The 22,702-nt window shown below is 49.8% G+C and overlaps 1 protein-coding gene across 2 annotated transcripts in view; it reads left to right on the top strand.

The window, feature by feature from the left end:
- Window positions 1-22,702, top strand: part of HCK (HCK proto-oncogene, Src family tyrosine kinase) — a 42,970-nt gene that overhangs the window by 2,032 nt on the left and 18,236 nt on the right. Inside the window, exons 2-5 of one of the 2 annotated variants that reach the window (XM_047851691.1) lie at window positions 14,285-14,399; window positions 17,441-17,483; window positions 17,837-17,936; window positions 19,186-19,284. In XM_047851691.1, the coding sequence (XP_047707647.1) occupies window positions 14,286-14,399; window positions 17,441-17,483; window positions 17,837-17,936; window positions 19,186-19,284 (356 nt within the window). In that variant the 5' untranslated portion in view covers window position 14,285. The remainder of the gene's footprint in view (window positions 1-14,284; window positions 14,400-17,440; window positions 17,484-17,836; window positions 17,937-19,185; window positions 19,285-22,702) is intronic. The other variant, XM_047851692.1, reaches the window with a different exon arrangement.

Genomic DNA, 22,702 nt, shown 5'->3' with positions numbered 1-22,702 from the left:
AGCAGGGGAGGGGCAGAGAGAGAGGGAGACACAGAATCGGAAGCAGGCTCCAGGCTCTGAACTGTCAGCACAGAGCCCGATGCGGGGCTCGAACTCACAGACCGTGAGATCGTGACCTGAACCGAAGTGGACACTCAACCAATTGAGCCACCCAGGCGCCCCCTAGTTCATTCCTTCTAAGTGGAGTGTCCCAGCAGGTGACTGACCTCCCTACCTTAGTACCCGTTCCCCTGCTGCTAAACATTCAGGTGTGGAACAGGTGTTTACTACAACAAACCATTCTGCTGGGACCATCCTGGATGGATGGCTTTGGAGGTGTGGGGTGCAGGTGTTTCTTGGGGAATATGGAGAGAGGGGCCACAAGTCCTCTTGTGTATGAGGGGGACTAAAGCCGGGAAGGGTCACCTGAGGAGTCTGGGTCTGCTGACCTCCAAGGGCCGCTCGCTGTTCCATGTCTCCTGTTCTCCAGCAGGAGGGCAAAGCTCTTAATCTGTCTGACACTTGGTACAAACTCAAACCATGGAATCACGGCTCCTTTATTTTTTTTTTTTATTTTTTTTTTTTTATTTTTTAACGTTTTTTATTTACTTTTGAGACAGGGAGAGACAGAGCATGAACAGGGGAGGGTCAGAGAGAGGGAGACACAGAATCTGAAGCAGGTTCCTGGCTCTGAGCTGTCAGCCCAGAGCCCGACGCGGGGCTCGAACTCACGGACCGCGAGATCATGACCTGAGCCGAAGTCGGCCGCCTAACCGACTGAGCCACCCAGGCGCCCCATCACGGCTCCTTTAAAAAAAAAAAAAAGTTTTTGGATAACAAATAGTTTGTTTTTGCGTAGTCTTCTTTTCTGTGCCCTTTTTATTTAACATAATCAGTAAACTGCTGCATATACAATTTTCATCCTAGTGATTTGCTTCGCACTACATTGTAAACATTTTCCTAGGTCATTAAGACAGCCTTGGATTTTTTAAATTGTCATTTTATTTTTCTCAGTTTACTTATTTATTTATTTGTTTAAGTCATCTCTACACCCAACATGGGGCTTGAACTCATGACCCCGAGGTCAAGAGCTGCATGCTCCTTCGGCCAGGCCCTCCAAAATATCCTTGGATTTTTAATGGCCGCATATCATTCTGCTGTTTGGATGCACTATAATCTGTTTAACCGTCCTAGGAGAGCACTGTTAGGTAGTTTGCCATTTTTTATTTATTTATTTATTTATTTTCAACGTTTATCCATCTTTGGGACAGAGAGAGACAGAGCATGAATGGGGGAGGGGCAGAGAGAGAGGGAGACACAGAATCGGAAACAGGCTCCAGGCTCCGAGCCATCAGCCCAGAGCCTGACGCCGGGCTCGAACTCACGGACCGCAAGATCGTGACCTGGCTGAAGTCGGACGCCCAACCGACTGCGCCACCCAGGCGCCCCGTTAGTTTGCCATTTTTAAAAAATGTTTACTTATTTTTGAGAGACAGAGAGAGCATGAGCGGGGGAGGGGTGGGGAGAGAGGGAGACACAGAATCCGAAGCAGGCTCCAGGCTCCAAGCAAGGGGTCTGCACAGAGCCCAACACGGGGCTCAAACCCACAAACCCACGGACCATGAGATCATGACCTGAGCTGAAGTGGGATGCTTAACCGACAGAGCCACCCAGGCACCTCTGCCATTTTTTTAACTGTTCATTTCTTTTCAAGAGAGAGTGAGCAAGTGGGTGAGGGGCAGAGAGAGAGAGAGACAGACAGAAGATCTGACGAGGGCTCCATGTTGACAGCAGAAAGCCCTGATGTGGGGCTCAAGCCCACCAACCATAAAATCATGACCTGAGCTGAAATTGGACACGTAACCCACTGAGCCACCCAGGCACCCTGTAGTTTGTAATTTTTGACTTTTGAGTCGAAATTCACATAGCATTACAAAATTAACCATTTGAAAACTAACATTTGAGTGGCATTTAGTCCATTCACCGTGTTGTGCAACTGCCACCTCTGTATGTCCCCAAGTATCATCATCTCCCCAAAAGGAAGCCCTGTACCCATTAAAGCAGTCATGCCCATTCTTCTTTCTGCCCCACCCCCCACCCCCCGGCCCTTGGCCACCACCAGCCTGCTTTTTGTATTTTTGGATTAATTTATTCTGGCATCTTCCACCTAAGATAATAATGTTTTCAAGGTTCACCCAACTTGTGGCATGTATTCGTATTTCAGTTCTCTTTATTTTTTTTTTCCTTTTTTTTTTTTTTTAAATTTTTTTTCAACGTTTTTTATTTATTTTTGGGACAGAGAGAGACAGAGCATGAACGGGGGAGGGGCAGAGAGAGAGGGAGACACAGAATCGGAAACAGGCTCCAGGCTCTGAGCCATCAGCCCAGAGCCCGACGCGGGGCTCGAACTCCCGGACCGCGAGATCGTGACCTGGCTGAAGTCGGACGCTTAACCGACTGCGCCACCCAGGCGCCCCTTCGGTTCTCTTTATAGCTGAATAATATTTCATTGTATGTGTATGCCGCGATTTGCTTATCCCTTCATCTGTAGATGGAAATTTGGGTTGTCTCAGCCTTTTGACTGTCGTGAATATTCACCTAGTGTATTTGTTTGAGCTCCTGTTTTCGATTTCTTGGGTATATACCTAGGAGTGGAATGGCTGTGTCCTGTGGTAATTCCATGTTTAACATTTGGAGGAATTGCCAGATTGTTTTCCACCGCTTTCCACTCCCGTCAGCCATGTAGAAGGGTTCCAATTTCCCCACATCCTTGTCAACACTTGCTATTTTCCTTTTTAAAACATTACGGTTGGGGCGCCTGGGTGGCTCAGTCGGTTGAGCGTCCGACTTCAGCTCAGGTCACGATCTCGCGGTCCGCGAGTTCGAGCCCCGCGTCAGGCTCCGGGCTGATGGCTCAGAGCCTGGAGCCTGCTTCCGATTCTCCCTCTCTCTCTGCCCCTCCCCCATTCATGCTCTGTTTCTCTCTGTCTCAAAAATAAATAAACGTTAAAAAAAATTTAAAAAAAACCATTACGGTTATTATAGCCACCCTAGGGGGTGTGGGAATCTTAATCTCACCCCAACCAGGCTGCTCGCTGGGGGCCCTTACCCCTAAGGGTGAGGAGAAAATTACCTGCATTCAAGGGATCTTCCAGGCCTTGCACACTTTAAACGCTTCTAGAAAGTAAAGGCTCCTAAACCACTCTGCTGCTAACACATACTAAGTGCCTGGCACATGGTAGGGCCTCAGAAACATTGTAGGAATGTTGAACAACCTCTCCCCTCTCTTGCCTGAGATATTTCAGCATATGGGTGTATTTTAGTTAGCCCCACATAGTGATTCTTTATAATTAGCTGCCAACTTTTTAAAAAATATTTATTAGAAAGAGAGAGAGAAGTGTAGGGGAGGGGCAGAGACAGAGGGAGACACAGAATCCGAAGCAGGCTCCAGGCTCTGAGCTGTCAGCACAGAGCCCGAGGCGGGGCTTGAACTCATGAACCTTGAGATCATAACCTGAGCCGAAGTCTGCTGCTTAATGGACTGAGACACCCAAGCGCGCCTAATTAGTCGCCAAGTTTTAAAGTCAAGAGAACTCACACAAATCTGGGTTTCTGTCTTGTGAAAAACTGGCAGAGTTGGCCATAGCGAGACTAGAAATTCCGTCTCCCATGCCCATCTGCTATTCACTCACGGCGGCATCGGTGAAGCGGTGTGGGGGCCGCCCTGTAGACTAACCCTGAGCTGTCAGCTTGCACCACCCTTTCTTGGATCACTTTCCTCCCGTGGGTGTCCCTGTGGGCCCCTGTAGCCGTTTTAGTTTTCAAGTCCTGCCTCCCTATCATGACAAGGCCTTCCTTTTCACCGAAAAGGAATGTCAGGTCCGGAGAGGGTAAGTAGCTTTCTGAAAGTTACACAGAACATTAGTGCTACCATGTCTCTTAGCCTCCACCTTTCTAAACAACCCCCGCCCCCGCTCCGTTTGTCCAGTTTCCTTAAATGGAAAGTGTGCCCTTGTTCCTGGCTGGTGCCTGTGGCCACACAGGCTGCACCCTCTTCGTGTCACTGCACCCGCCGGATGGCACCGAGTAGGGCCTGCATTCTAATACTGCCCTAAGACACCCCAAGCTCTCACCATCACCCTGAAATCCTCTGGCCTGGGAGACATAGGTGCAGCCAAGCGAATAGCAGACTTTCCCTCATCTCTGCCAGAGAAATGAAGAACCGGAGATCGGGCGTGGGAGACCTGAGTTTGGGTGCCGACGGTGCCTCAGATAAGTTGTGGTGCATTCAGCCAAGCCGCTCACTCTCCTGAGTCTCAGTTTCCTCATCTGAGAAATGGGGATAAGGAGGATACAACCTCACAAATTCACGAAGCACAAATCCTTTGAGGTCAACACACAAAAAAACAATACTCCACAGTACACAAATTCACGTAGTACAAACCTTTTGAGGTCAATTCACGTAGTACAAATCCTTTGAGGTCAACACGCAAAAAAACGATACTCCGTAGTTTCCATGGACATAGGTCTCAGTTTGAGTTTCCTTAGAAACAGACCCTAGAAAAAGTCTCATATGCATTTATTATTTAGTCTCTTTGGGAGAGGGTCCCAGAAAGCCCTGGTAGGAGAGTGGGGAAGTGAGACGGAAGAGAAGGCAGCCAATAAAAGTGTGTTATCGCACCAGTCACTAGTGTGGACACCTGGAGGGCAGGGAGCCCTCGAGCTCTGAGAGCTGGTGAACGTGTTCAAGAGGTGAGGGAGCTGGGGTATTTATGCACCTGCTGCTATCAGTCACTGGTTGAAGGCTGCTCCCGGGGCGGGGAGGGGGGATGTCTCTCTAACACTCCCACTTGCCAAGCTCACGGGCTGAGCAGACACCGATGGCCACAGAGAAATCTCTCAGGGGAAGAAACACAGGTGCTGCCTGCAGGAGTGTTCTGAAACGGTAACAGGCAAGGTGATGGGATGTGCATGGACAGGTTCACGTGCGTCAATACGCATAGGTGTAAACACAGAGGCAGAGGCTACCTGAGGGGAAAGGAGTGGCCACGGAGAGCCTGCAAAGGGAGTAATCCAATGGCATCTTAGATTTATCTGCAATGTTATGTATAAGGACGAGGTACTGTTTACCAGGCGATGAAAGGTAATTTAAAAAACAAAATACCCTCCAAAACAGAAAAGAAACTGAGAATCTGTCAACTATAAAAAAGCAACTGTAACATGGTCAGAGCAGGCATTATGGCAGCTTCAAGGTTTCCCTCTGGGGTCGGGGGGAAGATTTGGGGGCAGTTGACCTTGGAGCATGATGAGAAGCTAGGGTGAAAAGCTCTCCCCACCCCTGGGGGCAAACTGGCCACCATGTCCTGGGTGAAGGGGGCAGACTCCCGTCAGTCACAGTCAGGGAGGGATGTTGCTCTTCTCCAAGCAGAGAGGAACAAACACGGATATCCCTTTCCAGTTTAAACCTGCATATGTAACTTGTTTTGATGGGGAAAGCTGGGGCTCCCAGGAAGCTGAAGGAGACTTAATTCACTTGTTCAAGAATTTATTGAGCACCTACTGCATTCTCATTTTATACTGGGATACAGCAAGGCACAAAAGAATCACTGTTCTCATGTGTCTTACATCCTATGGGAGACAGATTATAAACAAATCCCTAGGTAATATATTAGTGCATTAGGTGAGAAGCAGACTCTCACTTCAGAGATTAAATATGCAAGAAAAAATTTTTTAAATGTTTATTTATTTTGGAGAGAGAGAGAGAGAGTGTGAGTTGGGGAGGGACAGAGAGAGAGGGAGACCGAATCCGAAGCAGGCTCCAGGCTCTCAGCTGTCAGCACAGAGCCCGACATGGGACTCAAACCCACGAACTTGGAGATCATGACCTGAGCTGAAGTCGGATGCTCAACCGACTGAGCCACCCAGGCGCCCTGCAAGAAAATGCTAGGAAAGCCAGCCAGCACACAGCAAGGCATGTTTGACTCCAAATGAAGAAGAAAGGGAAGGAGGGAGGAAAGGAAAGCAAGAAGAAAGGAAGGAGAGGCGGAAATATCTTAGATTACAGTGCAGTTCCAAGGAAGGCTTGGCAAGGCTGCCTGAACCCCTTAGCCAAAGCCCCCTGTCACAGGCCCCCCTGGCACGGCCTGCCTCAGTATCCCTGCCACACTCCGTCATTGGCCGGGAACAGCCCATGGCAACAGTGATGATGCACTTCAAAGCACAGCAGCTGGGGCCATTGGTCAATGCCACTGTCTGCAGTCAGAGATCTGGGAGGCTCATCTTCATGGCCGCCACATCAGCTGGTGGTCAAAGCCATGAAGAATTCGGCTGGGAAGGGCTAGAAAGTGATGGGAGTTGGGGGGGGGGGGTGTTCCCATTCTTAGCCGGAGTGGTGAGGGAAGGCCTCTCTGAGACAGAGAGGTCTGCAAAGAGACTTGGGTGGCATGAAAGAGGCTTTCTGGGGGAAGGACATTCCGGAAAGTAGCATGTGTGATGGCCCCAAGGTGGAAGCGTGGTTGGTGAATTAAGGGACAGCAAGAGGCTAGTGTGGCTGGAAAGGAAACATCAAGGGAGGATGACAGGACCTCAAGGTTGGGAAGAGCCCAGATCATGGAGCCTTGGCGGCCATAGAGGGGACTTGGCTTTTATTCCAAGTGAGATGGGAGCCCAGGAGTTGTTGAGCAGAGGAGGGATATGACCTGATTTACAGTTTAAAAGCCTTGCTTGGGGCGCCTGGGTGGCTCAGTCTGTTAAGTGTCTAACTCTTGATTTTGGCCTAAACCATGATCTCACAGTTTATGGGTTCAAGCCCCACATGAGGCTCTGCACTGACAGTGCAGAGCGTGCTTGAGATTCTCTCTCTCCCTCTCTCTGCCCCCCCCAAAACAAATAAATAAACTTTAAAAAAGAAAGAAACTGGGGTGCCTGGGTAGCTCAATTGGCTAAGCGTTTGACTCTTGATTTTTGGCTCAGGTCATGATCTCACAACTCATGGGATCAATCCTCGTGATGGGCTCCATGCTGACAATGCAGAACCTGCTTGGGATTCTCTCTCTCCCTCTCTCTCTGCCTCTCCCCCACTCATTCTCTCTCTGTCTCTGTCTCTGTCTCTGTCTCTCTCTCTCTCAAAAATAAATAAATAAACATTTAAAAATAGATAGATGATAGATAAATAGATAGATAAATGAATAAATGAAAAGGTTTGCTTGTCTCTAAGAGGCAGGATTGGTATTCAGAGTTAGCTCTTTGTGACTTCAAATCCCATCCCATATTTTCCAAACTTGCCTGCCCCCTGCTTACCTTAGAGATAAAAGTATTCCAAGGAGGGTCACAATTGCCCTGGCATTCTGGACTTTAACAGGTGATCCAGAGCTAGCAATGACCATGCTAGGAATCTAGTACATGTTTGGAGCAAACAGGTGGGACAAATGCGCCTCAGGGCCAGGCCTCTGGGCGAGTCGGGCAGATGACCAGAGGCCTTGAGTTCCTCTTCAGCGTGTTGCTCTGTCACTCGCTGTTGTGTAAACGTGGGCACAACACTTGCCCTCTCTGGGGCTGCTGTTCTGCCTGTGTGACAGAGGTCTCTCCGCCTCCTTCCTTTTGAAAAGTCCAAGTTTTGAGCTCTTTGATCAGAAAGAAGCTGGGGGTCAGGAAAGGGGAGAGATGAGGAGTTGGGGTGACCCCCGCACGTCCATTAGGGATAACAGTCACTTTGGGTGGTTCATTGAGAAGATCGTCAGGGAACCAGAGGAGAGGGCTCTGCAGGGCTCTGCACCCCTGCAAACTCTTTAGGAAATTGTCCCTGATGGGGGAGGACTTTTTCCCCACCTCCATGGCTGGGCTGTTCCGAGAAGGGAAAGTTCATCTAGTGAACAGTCTTGAGCCCTGGGCCCCTTGAGGTCTGCCTTCCTGAACTTCCTGTTGGGGTTCCTCGCCCTCACCCTGCAGTTCCCCACTGCAGCCTCTGGGGCTGCCCACTCCCCACCCCCACCCCCTCCCGAGGATGAGAGGCAAGAGAGCTGTGTTCTCATTCTACCTGCCAGTGACCCCCTGGGGAATCTCTGTGCCATGGATCTCCATTTCCCTGTCTGCAAAATGGGCTCTTAATTCTGGTACTGCTGACTTCAGCCAAGTATGGTCAGGCCTGTAGAAGGTTGAACACAATATATTTAGTCCACAAATATATATGGAGGTTCTAATACATGCCAGGCACTTCCTAGGCATGGTGTCAGTGCCATCAGCTGCTTGGGGTCCATATTGCATACATCCTCACCTATCCTAATGGGTCTAGCACCCTCTTCTCATCCATCAATACCTGCCGTCTACGAAGTCTTTGCCCTAAGCCATTTACACTGAAGTATGAATTGCAATCCCTTGTAAGAATTTCCTCTGCATGAGGCGGCACTCTTTGAGGTTTAAGGGGGGGGGGGGCAGAAATCCAACTTGAACTGGCTCAAGCAGAAGAGGGGTATTGTTAGAAAGTCCGCAAACACTTCTACTTTAGGAAGGGCTGGATTCAAGGGCTTGGGAGTCTGTGTTCCTCCATTTCTGGGCTCTGCTTTGCAACTCTCTTCCAGCCAAAGGCCAATGGATGACTCTCCTTGTCCAGGACTGGGTCACACATCCAGCTCTGCTTCCGTTATTGCAATTCCGATTGGCCAGACTTGGTCAGACTTCAGCCAGAGGCTGAAGTCAGCCCTACCCCGAAGCACGAAATGAGAATGCGGGAGAGGTGGTGACAAAAGGAAGACTGGGGAGCTGTTCTCAGAAAAAGGGGGAGCAGAGACTATGTAGGAAAGAACTATAGCTGTCCCCTTCAGACAACTTATCCAACACCTCGCTTCATATTTGGAGAAACTGAGGCCCAGAGAGTTTGGGACTTGCCTGAGCTCACACGGTGAGCTTGTGGTAGAGGCGAAAACAGAATCCAGGGCTCCTCGGCCCCAGCCCTGACAGGCCTCTGCTTGACCCTAAAAACTCCTTGAAAACAGTCTCCCTCCCGCTCCACAGGATGCCCAGGCAGTACACTGGCCTCTCTCCTTGGGCTTCACTCTGAGCACGCAGGAGGAGTCTCTAAGGCTCCATGGCCTACATGGAGTGACCGTGGGAAGGTCCCAGGGCAAGGATGCCGACCTTTCTCATATCCCTCCCATGTAGGGCCAACAGAAGCTGAATGGGGAAGGAGCGAGTTTCAGTTTCCAGGATTTGGGCAGTGACCTGAGGACGTGCCTTTGTCAGGGGTCAGCAGTTCTCAACTGGTCTGGGGCCAGGCAGGCCACTTCTGCTCTCAGAGCCTGGTTTTGAACCACAATTAGACAAGAATCATGTGTACAGAGGTTCTCAAAAGCCTTTCACATCCCTGTCACACAGGATGTCAGGCCAAACCTGAGAAGCAAGAGCCTCCTATTTTACAGGGCAGGAAATGAAGTTCAGGGGAAGTGACTTACCTGAGGTCACATAGGGTCAGGGGCAAAACCGGGATCCAAACCCGAGCATTCTCACCCCAGGTTCAGCCCTCACTCTACTACATTGGTGGATCTCACATCTTAGTGTGGATAAGAATCTCCTGAAGAATTGTTAGCAATGCAGATTCCGGGCCCTCATCCCCAGAGACTCTGGTTCATTCGGTCCAGATCATGGCACAGGGATATGTAAGAAACAGTGAGGACTGTTGGGGTACCAATGGTAAAAATCCAGTTCAAACTGTCTTAGGCAATTGAGAATTTATTTGCTCACGAACTGGAAAAATCCTGAGGTTGGCAAGCTTCAGGCACAGCTGGCTTCAGGTGTTCATACATGTCTTCAGGAATCACTCTGTCTTCATTGCTCGGCTCTGCTGTCCTCTGTGACGGCCTCACACTAAGACAGTCCCTCACTTTAGTTTCCTACGTCTACATCTATATCTGCCTCGACACCTGCACCTACATCTGCATCAGGAATCCTTATAGAAACAGAGTGCCTTTTTCCTAATTTTCCCAGCAAAATCCCAGGGCTAACTTTGATCGCCTCAGTCAGGGTCACTTACATCCCTATAAGTGAATCGACCACCGTTGGCTGCCAGGGGGACACGGAATTCTCTGATCGGCCAGACCAGTATCAAGTTGTCACTCCCTGAAGGCAAGAGTGGGGTTAGCCTCCTGAAACACCTTGCGCTGAGTGGGAGAAGGCTGGCTTCTCGAGGAAAAGCCAGGTGCTGTTATCAGAAGAGGGATGGATGCCGAGATGTTCACTGCTTCTCAGCTAGAATGATCAACGCAATTCATCTGGGCCTTGTTGGAGTGCACGTTCTGATTTGGGCGATGTGGCTTGAAAGTCTGTATTTCTAACAGCTCCTCTGTGCTGCTGCTGCTGGTCCCCACCGTGACCACACACAGTAGCCAGGCATTCTGTTACGATTCCTTTTTTTGTTTTTGTTTTTAGTTTCTTAAACGTTCATTTATTTTTGGGAGAGAGAGAGAGAGGGAGGGAGGGAGAGAGACACAGAGCATGAGCGGGAGAGGGGCAGAGAGAGAGGGAGACACATGATCCAAAGCAGGCTGAAGGCTCCAGGCTCCACGCTGTCAGCACAGAGCCCAACGTGGGGCTCGAACCCATGAACCGTGAGATCATGACCTGAGCCAAAGTTGGAGGCTTAGCCAATTGAGCCACCCAGGTGCCCCTATATATCTTTTTGTTTTTAAGTTTATTCATCTGTCTTGAGAGAGAGAGAGAGCATGAGCAGGGGAGGGGCAAAGAGAGAGAGAGAGAGAGAATTCCCAAGCCGGCACCACACTGTCAGCACGGAGACCAATGTGTGGCTCGAACTCCTAAACCATGAGACCATAACTTGAGCAGAAACCAAGAGCTGTAGGGAGGTGCTAAGCCAAGCACTGAGGGGCGCAGATCTATGTAGGACCAGCCTCTGCTGTGCTGTGATAATGGAAATGTTCTATGTTTGTGCTGTTTGATACATTAGCTTTGAGCCCAGCCACTTGGCTGTTGAGCACCTGAAACACTGGCAAATCTTAACGGAGGTGTGCTAAACATGTAATATACACACTGGGATTGGAAGACTTAGAGGGAAAAACAAGTATAAAATATCTCACTGATCATTTTTAACCTTTTTTTTAACTTTTTATTTTTAAGCCTAGGCCCAACGTGGGGTTCGAACTCACAAACCTGAGATCAAGAGTTGCATGCTCTACCGACTGAGCCATCCAGGCGCCCCTCACTGAGCATTTTTATATGGGTTACAAATCAGTCATTTTTTACATATTGGTGAAAATAAATGTATCTTAAAATTAATTCACTTGTTTCTTTTTACTTGGAAAAATATGGCTATAGAACATTTTAAATTACATACATGGCTCACATTACATTTCTAGGTCTGGTGGTCACGAAAAGAACATGTCTGAGGCCATTCCACACCAGGGAGTAGAACAGTTCTCCTGATTTAGGGGGACTGTCACGTTTTATGCAAATTTGACTCTTGCCAGCATATCACTTTTTAAAAATAATGTTTTATTGTGCAAAAGTTGAACTAATGGGAACTCCAGTTTAACTTCTTTTTTTTTTCTTTTTTTAATGTTTATTTACTTTTGAGAGAGACAGGGCATGAGAGGGGGAGGGGCAGAGAGAGAGGGAGACACAGAAACCAAAGCAGGCTCCAGACTGAGCCGTCAGCACATTGCCTGACGCGGGGCTCGAACTCACAAACCGTGAGATCATGACCTGAGCCGAAGTTGGACGCTCAACCGACTGAGCCACCCAGGCGCCCCTAAAAGGTTAACTTAAGTGTTGCTGTTATCTCTAAGCTTGTGGGTCAGAGGAATTGCCATGTGGTTTTGCTTTATCCCCCAGAGCATGTCCATGCTTGCTAGTAAACGGAATTGGTTATGGTCAACATTTTCTGTAGTGCTTACTGTGTGCCAAGAACCTTTACATTTATCAACTCATTCAGTACTCACCACCACCCTGTGAGGGAGAGCCCCACCATCAGGTCTCAGAGGTGACCTTGGATCATGCACGAATATGCCCTCAGAGACCCATCCCTCTGTCCCCTGTGGCTATCTTGAATATGTAAATTGACGATATAAATGAAATTCAGTAGGTACTCAGAGAAGCAGAAGGAGCTGTTCTGCATCACAGCAGTGTTCTTCCCAGAACCTTCTTATGTAATCAAAATATATGCAATGTAATATAATTGTATCCCATACAGAACCACACACTATGCGTCTTATTAGAACTGTAATGCATACGTATCACAAATCAAAGAGAGGTGTTTTAAATGCATACAAGTACATTATAAAGCAGTGATTAATTGTGATAATTTTTCAAATTAATGATCCAGCACTCCAGGAGTCTGAACCAATTCCTTACTTTATTCACAACAGACAGGCAAGTGAAGCAGAAACCGCTTAAGTCTTGAAGTGGTAAATTGTTGCCAGTTCCCACCAGGACAGACAAAAACATCCTTGTGATTAAAAATCTTTTTTTTTTTTTTTTAAAGTAACTCCACTGAGCCTACGAATATGGACTTTTTTCCTTAAACCACAAACATGTGTTTATTTAGCCAGATAAGTATAACTGAGGTCTAATTGCTTTGGAAGAAATGCATAATTGTGCAGAGATGAGGAAAACAATTACTCTCTTATGTGGATGCCTGTGGCGTGTCTTCTCAGCAAATACATGTGGGCATTTTGAGAGAAGAAATAAAACATTTCTGCCACTTTCTGCAATTAAGTTTTGACTCTGATCAGGCAAACAGGTTTTCTTTAAGTATCTTTAAATTTCATGAACCCATCAGCAAAGTCTGTCATCCTTACCTCCCAAATGTCGCCCTGAATCTGTCCATTGCTTACAGATGTCCTCGATGGTCACCACCCCAGGTCAGGCCACCATCCTCTCATGCCCGGACTCCTGCAGTGGACAGGGTTCCCTGCCCTGCCTCCTACAGTCCATACGCCACCCGGAAGCCATTATTTGAAGTGCACATGAATCCCATCATTCTCCTGCTTAAAACTTTACATGGTTTCTCATCTTTGGAATTAAATCCAGATTGCTGATTGGCTGTAAAAGATATGGCAACCTTGTGCCATACCACACACTCCTCTTCTATGCCTGTGATCTCCAGCCACACTGGCCTCCTTTCAGTGCCTTATTCTCTCCAAGCACCTTCCAGCCTCGGGGCCTTTGCACTTGACGTTTCCCTCTGCCCCGAGCACCGTTTCCTTAGAGTGTTACACGACTTGGCTGCTTTGTGCCGTTCGGGTCCCAGGTCTGACGTCACCTCCTCAGAGAAGCCTTCCCCGATCATCCTGTCTACAGAAGCCCTGCACTGTTGTGTTCTGTCACATCCTTTTGAATTGTCCTCACACGTTTCACGAAATGTACCTTGTTACGTATTTGTTTGCCTGTTTTTTGTCGGTGTCTCCCATTCATCTCCAGGGTGAGCTCTTTTAAGGGCATGACCTTGCTTGTCTTATTCGTGGCTTCGAAAAATACTCAATAAATCTTTGCTGAGTAAATGCAGGAGGGAATGACCAAATAAACCCACAAGAGGAAGAAAAGAAGGAAGAAAGAAAGAGAAAGGGAGGAGAGGAGGAAGGAAACTAGTGCAAGGCAATTGTAAAATGATACTAAGGGCTATGGTGCCTTGACTATGATCATTTAGCTAGATTGAGCCATACGATGTGACCTCACCTTGGTCGTTTCATATAAAATGATAATTTATTACATAATAATAGTGTGATTTCATTTTACTGTTTGCTCTGAGCCCCACGCTGGGCTGAGTATTTCCCCGCCTACATGTTTTCTCACCCTTCCAACACCCTGAGAGTAGGCTACAGTATTATTATCCCCACTTTGCCGATGAGGAACTGAGACTGGGGAGCAGGGCGAATGATAAGTGTGGTGTCGGTGGGGTGGAGGGGCCACGTGTCAGCTCAAGGCTTTCTGATCCCAGACCTGTTGTGCCTACCACCCACACTGCTCCAAGGCTCTGCATGTTGAATTTTGATGATCATCATGATTCATTGTCTGGATAAGTTCCCCGTGGCAGGGGTCCTCGGTAGCAGGACTGTGACAGCTAGTCAGCCCTGTGTGGGTATGTGGCCGACATGGACGTGGGGAAACCCAGAAGTGGCAAGGGCAGAGTGAGCTTGTGTGGCAAGGGTGGGGTGAGTGGGGCTGGTAAGGGGGGGGGGTTGGAGACAGGGTAGGGGAGAGGGAGCCAGTCTAAAGGCAGGGGGCCCGGAACTCACCATCCAAGACTCCCCTGTGTGGGGCTCGGGGCAAGCTGGGCTCACTTCCCTTCTCTCTGCCGCAGGATGGGATGCATGAAGTCCAAGTTCCTCCAGGATAGAGGCAAGGTCTCAAAAACCGAGCCCAGTGCCCTGCACAGCCCCGTATATGTGCCGGATCCCACGTCTGCGGGCAAACGGGTGAGTGGGGGAAGAAAGAGGAGTTCAGTAGTCTGTGGGCTGCCCTGTGCTGCCCCAACTCGCCCTCACATCCTCCTGTGTTTCCGAGGGTGAGCAGGGTGTGTTGGGGTGACATGGAGCTTACCCTTCACCGGCAGATGTAGCCCCAGCTCTCTGGGCTACATCTGCTCCGAGTACCCAGGGCAGTGACGGCTCTCCCGGTCCCACTGCCCAGGCCCTGGCCTCTCAGCCTGGGCTCCAGGGACCAGGTCCTAGAGGGCACGAGAGAGGCCCCGAGCCTGGGCGGTAGCATGAGCGGTGTGAGTGACCTGACCAGTAGCCAACAGTTAAAGTAGAGGCAGTGATCATGGTAACAATTGTGGTAACAGCAAGAGGGGTGGGAGTAGAACGGCCAGCGCAAAAGCAGTAAATAAGAGAAGCGGTCACACTCGTAGAGGCATCTGCTTGCTTACCTTCTGCTTAAACAGAGCTTACGAGGAACCGAGCCCCGGCCCAAGGGCTGTACGGTTGTCAACACCCTGAAGCCTCACGGTCACCCTAGGTCACGATTTTTATCATGCCCATTTTCCAGGTGAGACGCAGAGCTTCATAACGTGCCGGAGGCCACGTGGTTAGTAAAGGGTAGAGGCGGGATTCAAACCCAGGCAGCGCAAGTTCCAACCCCTCGTGAGGCGTGGCGGTAAGGGCAGGAATAGTGGTGATCATGGCAGCCAGTGTAGCGGGAATCTCTCGCCGCGGCTTTTTTTCCAGGAAGCAACTTCATTCGTGCCGGCCCCGCTCAGTTGGGGTTTGTCCCCGAAGCACCGAGCACCGAACGTCACGTGGCATCGTTTTTTTAGTGCATTTTCGATGTCTTTGTCTCCCATGGATGATAACGCGCACAAACGTGTAGTCTGATTAACTGGTCGCAGGTCACAGGATCATGAGGGGTGTTGTCACAGAGGCGCACAGCCAGGTCACCTTGAAGTTGCTTTGTTTTGTTGTGTCCTTCTCCTTAGGGAAGGGACCCTCCCACAAACAGCAGCACCACTAGCCACGTAGTTGTGATGGTAAAATAGGAGAGCGGCAATGCTACACACGGGTGGTGCCAACAGTAACGCCACTGGCACGGGTGGTGACGGTGGTTATACCAGGAGGAGCAGTTGTAACAACCGTTACCATTATTGGAACACCTGCCGTGTTCCGGGAAACTGGGGTGAAGTGTTTCTACATCGTTAGTCCCCACCGAAAGCTGTGAGCCAGGACTTATGCCACTTGAAAGCCACTGTAACTGAGGATCGAAGAGGTGAAATGCCTCCCCGGGGGTCATACAGCTGGGCAGCAACAGGGCCGGGTCGCTCTAACCCCAGGGCTGGGGTTCTGTCTTCTCTGGAGTCCTTGAGTCCATGCCCTTATCTGAGATCATCTAGGGAAGCACAGCTTCTGCTTACGGTCTCTAGAGGTGGGGGTGGACTGCTTCCTGGCCTCTCTCCATTCTGCTTGCCCTTCCCCAGCGTGATGTCTAGAATCGGACTAATTCTGGGAATGGGCAGATGATGGAATAGTCAGTCGCCTCCCTCCCTCTGACACTTGACCTCTATTAATACAGCCTGCGACTGCATGAGCTTCTCACCAGTAATGTCCTGAACTGACATCCTAAACCCTAAGTCACTCCTAGATCTGTTCCTTCCTAACCTGTGTGGCCCTGGGCCCTTTCTGTGGCTAGGGTTCCAGATTCTCTGAGTCCCTCTAGCCTGGCACCTGTGGGAGGCCGAGGGTTTTCTCCCACTAGTTTTTGGTTGTCTCCTGGGCATCAGGTTTAAGGGATGCTATTATCAGCTTTTCGTTGTTCTCTTGCAGAGCATTAGTTCAGTAATGAGTTAGTAAGTGTTCTTCAGACAGAGGGTTCCTAGGCCAAATCAGTTTATAAAACACTGGGTAAAACAGGGTCCTTTCTGGGGCACCTGGGTGGCTCAGTCGGTTGGGTGTCCAACTTCGGCTCGGGTCACGGTCTCACGGTTTGTGGGTTCAGGCCTGTGTCGGGGTCTGTGCTGACAGCTCGGGGCCTGGAGCCTGCTTCTGATTCTGTGTCTCCCTCCCCTCAGCTCCTCCCCTGCTCACACTCTGTCTCTCTCTCAAAAATAAATGAAGATTAAAAAAATTTTTTTAAAGAAACAGGGTCCTTTCTTGTGGAAGTCCTCAGAGCTTTCATGAATCTTAATGCGCTTTGTGAATCTCCCCCCCAAAAGACATACTTGTCATCATTTTCCACACCTGTTTCTGTAAGTTCACTTATGTGTGCAACACACAAATACATTCCCCTTGAAAAGATAAATCATCCAGCCCCAGTTAAAGCTACAGTTTCTTCTCATCAGTGGCCCCTCTCCCCAGAGGCATCAACTGTTGTCAGTTTGGTGTGGACCCTTGCAAACCTTTTTCTATGAATTTACACTCATACGCATACAGTAACATGTGCACAGAACATATTTAGGATGTGTGTGTATGTGTTCTTTATATATGTATCATGTTTATCCTCCTGAAGAACTAGCTTTGTTCACTCAACAATGTATCTTTAAGGTCTATTTGCTCCAGGAATGAAGTCCCTCCCCCTCCTCCCCCCCCCACCCCCCCGCCTCCACCGCCTCGGCTAAGGGCTGCTCAGAGCACCACAGTGGATGCCAGTTCCCTCTGGAGGAACAGTTTCTTTCATAATTATAATGGAGCCTTTATGCATGGGACATACTGGAAGACCTACAGTTTCTTCAAATGTATCATAGAAAACACTGATCTGGACCAACCCCTCACCATATGTCAAGGTGGGAGGAACAGGCCAGTGTCCCCCAGTATGCCCAAGGCCAAGGCCACAACCCAAGCGACCTGGATCTTTGTGGTGCCTCTAATGCGCTGTGTGACCTCACATCGGTTCCCAGCCCTCTCAGGTCCTCCTCCCATGACACACAGGGCTGAGATGAGATGCTCTCCGGTATCCTTTTGGACACAGACCTCCTGTGGCTCCCTACACACTATTGGATTCATCCCCTTCTCCCATTTCTTCCCTGCAGCGGCCTGACAACAACAACGACAACCCACCAGGGCCGACAGAGGGTAAGTATTGGGCAGACGAGTGGCGGAGTCTTGTGTAAAGGATTAGGTTAGGTTCTCAGTCAGAGTTTAAGGCCCAAATCCCAAACAGTCAAAACCACGCTTGCAAATCCTTTCAGTTGCTCGCAAAGTACTTTGTACAGGCTATTTTGTTTCTATTACACTGTCTGGTAACACAGACAAAACACCATTAGCTTTAAACTCCAGAATCCCGCCCCACATGGCAAGATGCTCATACCATGAGACAGATCCCTCAGTGGCTCCGGGGCTGGGTGCTGGTTGTTGGGATGGGAAACACCCAGGACTGTGGCGGTGCTCAGATAAAGCCTCACCATCCCGTGTCTCTCTCCCTGCAGGTCCTGACGACATCACTGTGATTGCCCTGTATGATTACAAGGCCATTCACCATGAAGACCTCAGTTTCCAGAAGGGAGATAAAATGGTGATCCTGGAAGAGTGAGTTTCCCACTCCTAAGACGTAGCTACCTCCAACACTCAATGTGCTCTCCTCTGTGCTTCAATAAACAGCCTGATAGACTATCTTAAAAAAAAAAAAATGTCTATGTAGGGGCACCTGGGTGGCTCAGTTGGTTAAGCGTCCGACTCTTGGTTTTGGCTCACGTCATGGTCTTGCAGTTTCATGAGTTTGAACCCCACGTCTGGCTCTGCACTGACAGCAAGGAGCCTGCTTGGGATTTTCTCTCTCTCTCTCTCTCTCTCTCCCTCTCTCCTCCCCGACTTGCACTGTCTCTGTGTCTCTCAAAGTAAATAAACTAATAACAATTTTAAAAATACATTTATTTATTTATTTTTGAGAGACAGTGTGGGCGGGCAGGGGAGGGGCGGAGAGAGAGGGAGTCAAAGAATCCCAAGCAGGCTCTGCGCAGAGATCGACGCGGGACTGAAACTCACGAACCGTAAGATCGTGACTTGAGCCCGAGCTGGACGCTTAACCAACTGAGCCACCAAGGCCACCCCAACAGGCTATCTTAAAGTAGGGAGTAAATGGCTGATAAGAACCTCATCATAATAGAGGAGAAAGGGTTTGCTATTAATCTGGACGAAAGCCACCACAGAGGGCCTTGTGTACTTACTAGTGGTGCACATCCAGGTGACAGTGAACGGGCAAAAGGCTTTCTCAAGGAGGCTTTCCTTGGGCTCCTGTAATTAAGGTACAGGTTTATCTATGGACCAGACCTGCTGAGGTACGTTTGCATTCAGGAATCCCCAGATCTCAGAGTTTGCTACCTCCAATCCCCAATACTCTTCACCATACGGGGGGGGGGGGGGGGGGACTGTAGTGTCACTGTGAGATGGGGCTCAAGAATGGGAGTGCTTGTCCTTGGTCAGACCACTCTGGTTCTCGGCCCACAATGAGTCCACCATGGGCACAGGGCCCCATACCATGAGTAGGGACCCCTGCAGGTCCCGGGGAAAAGAGTGAGGCCAGAGACCTAGGGTTGTGGGCTGGGAATGCAGGGATAGGGCTTGATTCCAGACCCTCGGATGCACAGTGGGGACTGTTGTAAAGATTCCTACCCTAATCATGGAGTGCGTGCTGGGGACTGGGAGAGTAGCGGCCTTGCCCCTTACCCTATCAGCTTCCTGGGGTTGGGGGTGTATTCTAGGCCAAGGCTGGGGGGCCCAAGAGGACCAGGGGGATTCCCTCTGCTCCCTGACTCCTTTGCTCCCTCGTGTCCTTCAGGTCTGGGGAGTGGTGGAGGGCTCGATCCCTGGCCACCGGGAAAGAAGGCTACATTCCAAGCAACTACGTTGCCCGCGTTGACTCCCTGGAGACAGAGGAGTAAGTATTCCGTTTTTCCTGCCCTACAGAAGGCAGTGTGGGCTCTATCAGGTTTGTTCCTGCCTCAGGGCTTTTGCACTCGCTATCTCCCCTCTCTGACACACTCTTCCTAGGGATCTTGGCTTGCCTGGCTCCTTCTCACCCTTCATGTCCGAAAGAGGACTTCCTTGACCATCCTGTCTAACGTGGATCCCTCCGGGCCTCTGTCTCTCACGGAGACCTGTTTTATTCCCTTCTGAACACTCCTCGCTAGCAAAAACAATCCTGTTTCTGTGGTTGCTCACACGTTCACTGCCTGCCTCCCCCTCCAGAATGGGAGCAGGGGCCTTGCCTGTCTGTGACTGCATCCTGGGCACAGGCTGGCATGCAGTTGGTACCCGATACGTGTTGGTTGAAGTACACGGCCTGTGCCAAAGAGGGTCTTCTGAGAGACGAGCCAGCCCACGCTTGTTCAGTCACCCTTCGTTTGGTTCATTCGATAAATACGCACCTGCACGTCACCAACCCTGTGCCGGACTGGGGACTGCAGGATCCAGGAAGACACAGCCGTGCCCTCAAAGAGCTCCCTGTGACCCAGCGTGCTTGGCTGCAGGCTCTTCTTTGCGTCTGTCTTGACTCTGAAAACATAGACGGTTATACGTCATTTATGCACCCAGCAGCCCCGTTCCAGGGACACTAGGGGACTCAGACAGGGTTTTTCCCTGGAGACGTTCACAGCGTGGTGGGTGGGACCGGCGAGTACAAAGATGGCCATGCTACAGGGCGACGAAAGGGTCCAGTTCAGGACGAGCCATTCAAAAAGTTAAGACACGGTTTCCCTACGGTTTTCTCTCCTCTGCCTCCTCCCTCTGGTTGACGGTTTGAAATACTGACCAGTTAAAAATGACAACGTTTGGGCTTTTTTTCCCCATCTTAAAGTCATGCTCTTGTTAGTGCATTTGAAACCTCTTTGCCTTGTGAAGTCTCCCTTCTTGTGGCCGTGAGGAAGGCCCCTCTCCTACCACGGACTCTTCTGTCCTGGACTACCCCCCAGCACACCTCCTGCCTGCTGCAGGTGGGTCTTGCTTCCTTCTTCCTCCTTCTAGGCTTTCTCTTGGCACATCCAGTGCTCTGCTCCCGGACTCCAAGATCTGAACACTCACTGAATCCCTGCACCACACCTCCCAGCAGCCTTGGAGGAGGCATGGCTGGTGGTACTCCTCAAGGTCAACACGCTTGCCAAGTGGGAAAGGCAGGGTGCAGACAGCATGTATGATGGGTTATCATTTGCAAACAAGGGCGATAACCTAAATGGTGGTTCTCAAACTTGAGTGCATCAGCATCACGCGGAGGGCTGGTTAAAATGCTGGTTTCTGATTCAGAATGCTAGTTTCTGATTCAGAACCTGGTATTTCCAGCAAGTTCTCAGGTGAGGCTGCTGCTTGTGTCCAGGTTCTCACCTTGAGAACCACTGACCTCGGGGCGCCTGGGTGGCGCAGCCGGTTAAGCGTCTGACTTCAGCCAGGTCACGATCTCGCGGTCCGTGAGTTCGAGCCCCGCGTCGGGCTCTGGGCTGATGGCTCAGAGCCTGGAGCCTGTTTCCGATTCTGTGTCTCCCTCTCTCTCTGCCCCTCCCCCGTTCATGCTCTGTCTCTCTCTGTCCCAAAAATAAATAAACGTTGAAAAAAAAAATTAAAAAAAAAAAAAAAAAAAAAGAGAGAACCACTGACCTCAATAGACACAGCAGTCTTGCAGACTGCACTCACAGGTTCTTGTACCTGCATCAAGAAACTGCTAACAGGGGCACCTGGGTGGTGCAGTCGGTTAAGCGTCTGACTTCAGCCAGGTCACGATCTCGCGGTCCGTGAGTTCGAGCCCCGCGTCAGGCTCTGGGCTGATGGCTCAGAGCCTGGAGCCTGTTTCTGATTCTGTGTCTCCCTCTCTCTCTGCCCCTCCCCCGTTCATGCTCTGTCTCTCTCTGTCCCAAAAATAAATAAACGTTGAAAAAAAAAATTTTTTAAAAAGAAACTGCTAACAGAGGGTGCCTTTGGGGAGGGCCTTCCCGGCATTGGAAAGCAGAGGGGGAGGGGATCTGACTTCCTCTCCCTCCTTGAAATAAACAATGCTGGAAATGTTTCAAAATGCAAATGGAGGGGAAGGACATAGAAGAGAGTGAAAAGTCTCCCTTGCCCCCTTGTCCCCCCACCAGCCACTTCCCCTCCCCAGAAGCAAGCAGTTTTCTTATGAGTCTTCCCAAATGCTTCCTACCCTGTAAGAAAAAGTGGAAGGTACCACGCCTGCTGTTCTGCACCTTTTGTTCAGATCCTTTCACAGCTGCAGTGTCCATTGTGTAGACGCCCTACCGCCCCCTGTCAGTGGTCATCAAAACTGCTTCCAGTCTTGTGCTATAATGACTCTCCGTGTGTGTATGTCATTTCTTCCTCATGCACCATCCCCTGGGATAACTTCCCCGGCGGGGGGGGGGGGGGGGTGTTACCAGGGAGACAGTTCTTACCGTGTACCCTGTTCCTTGCTTGAAAATTTTACCACGGCAGGACTCCACAAAATGAAAGCAAAGAAGGCGGGTGGGCAGTGTCTCATGGTGATTAAGAGTTAGCCTGCTCGGATTTGAATCCTGCCTCCACCACTTCCCAGCTGGGTGACGCCAGGCAAGTAGCTTGCTCTCTCTGTTCCTCAGTTTTCTCATCCATAAAATGGGGATGATAAGGGCCACGGTTCCATGCAGTTGTTAGGTGGATGACAAGAACTTGATGAATGTTAGCTGTCTTTCTCCCCCCGTTGATGCAGAGGAAACAGAGGCCCAGAGAGGGAAAGCGACTTGCTCAAAGTCACACAGCAGGTTGGTGGCAGGTCTAAGGCCAGCTGACCCTGGGTCTGGGACTCTTTCCTTAAGAGCACACAAACCACTCCTCACCCTGCTGACGGTAGGATTTGACAGCTGCTGCTTGGACTTTCCCACTAAATATCCCAAACATCCCCGGGGGAAAAAATGAAAAGATCCAAGAATATGGGTCCAAGTATAAAATTATTTGAAATCTCACATTTTAGCTTAAAAATTCATGCTGAATTTATTTTTTAATGTTTATTTATTTTTGAGAGAGAGAGAGAGCACACATGAGCTGGGGAGGGACAGAGAGAGAGGGAGAGAAAGAATACCAAGCAGGTTCCACGCCATCAGCACAGAGCCTGATGTGGGGCTTGAACTCACGAACTGCACGACCATGCCCTGAGCTGAAATCAAGTGTTGGCTGTTTAACCAACTGAGCCACCCAGGCGCCCCTCTTGCTGACTTTGTATTCAACTTTACACACAGAAGAAGATACACTGTGAAGTTTACGAATCTCGGGCCTCCACTCACATGGACCTCTGAGACCCTGAGAGGATGGTCATGTGGCCTTGTGAAATTTGCAAAAGCCAG

The sequence above is a fragment of the Prionailurus viverrinus genome, chromosome A3 (genome assembly GCF_022837055.1).
Source record: "Prionailurus viverrinus isolate Anna chromosome A3, UM_Priviv_1.0, whole genome shotgun sequence".
In the NCBI taxonomy this organism is placed as follows: Eukaryota; Metazoa; Chordata; class Mammalia; order Carnivora; family Felidae; genus Prionailurus; species Prionailurus viverrinus.
This window is presented reverse-complemented; position numbering and strand designations above follow the sequence as displayed.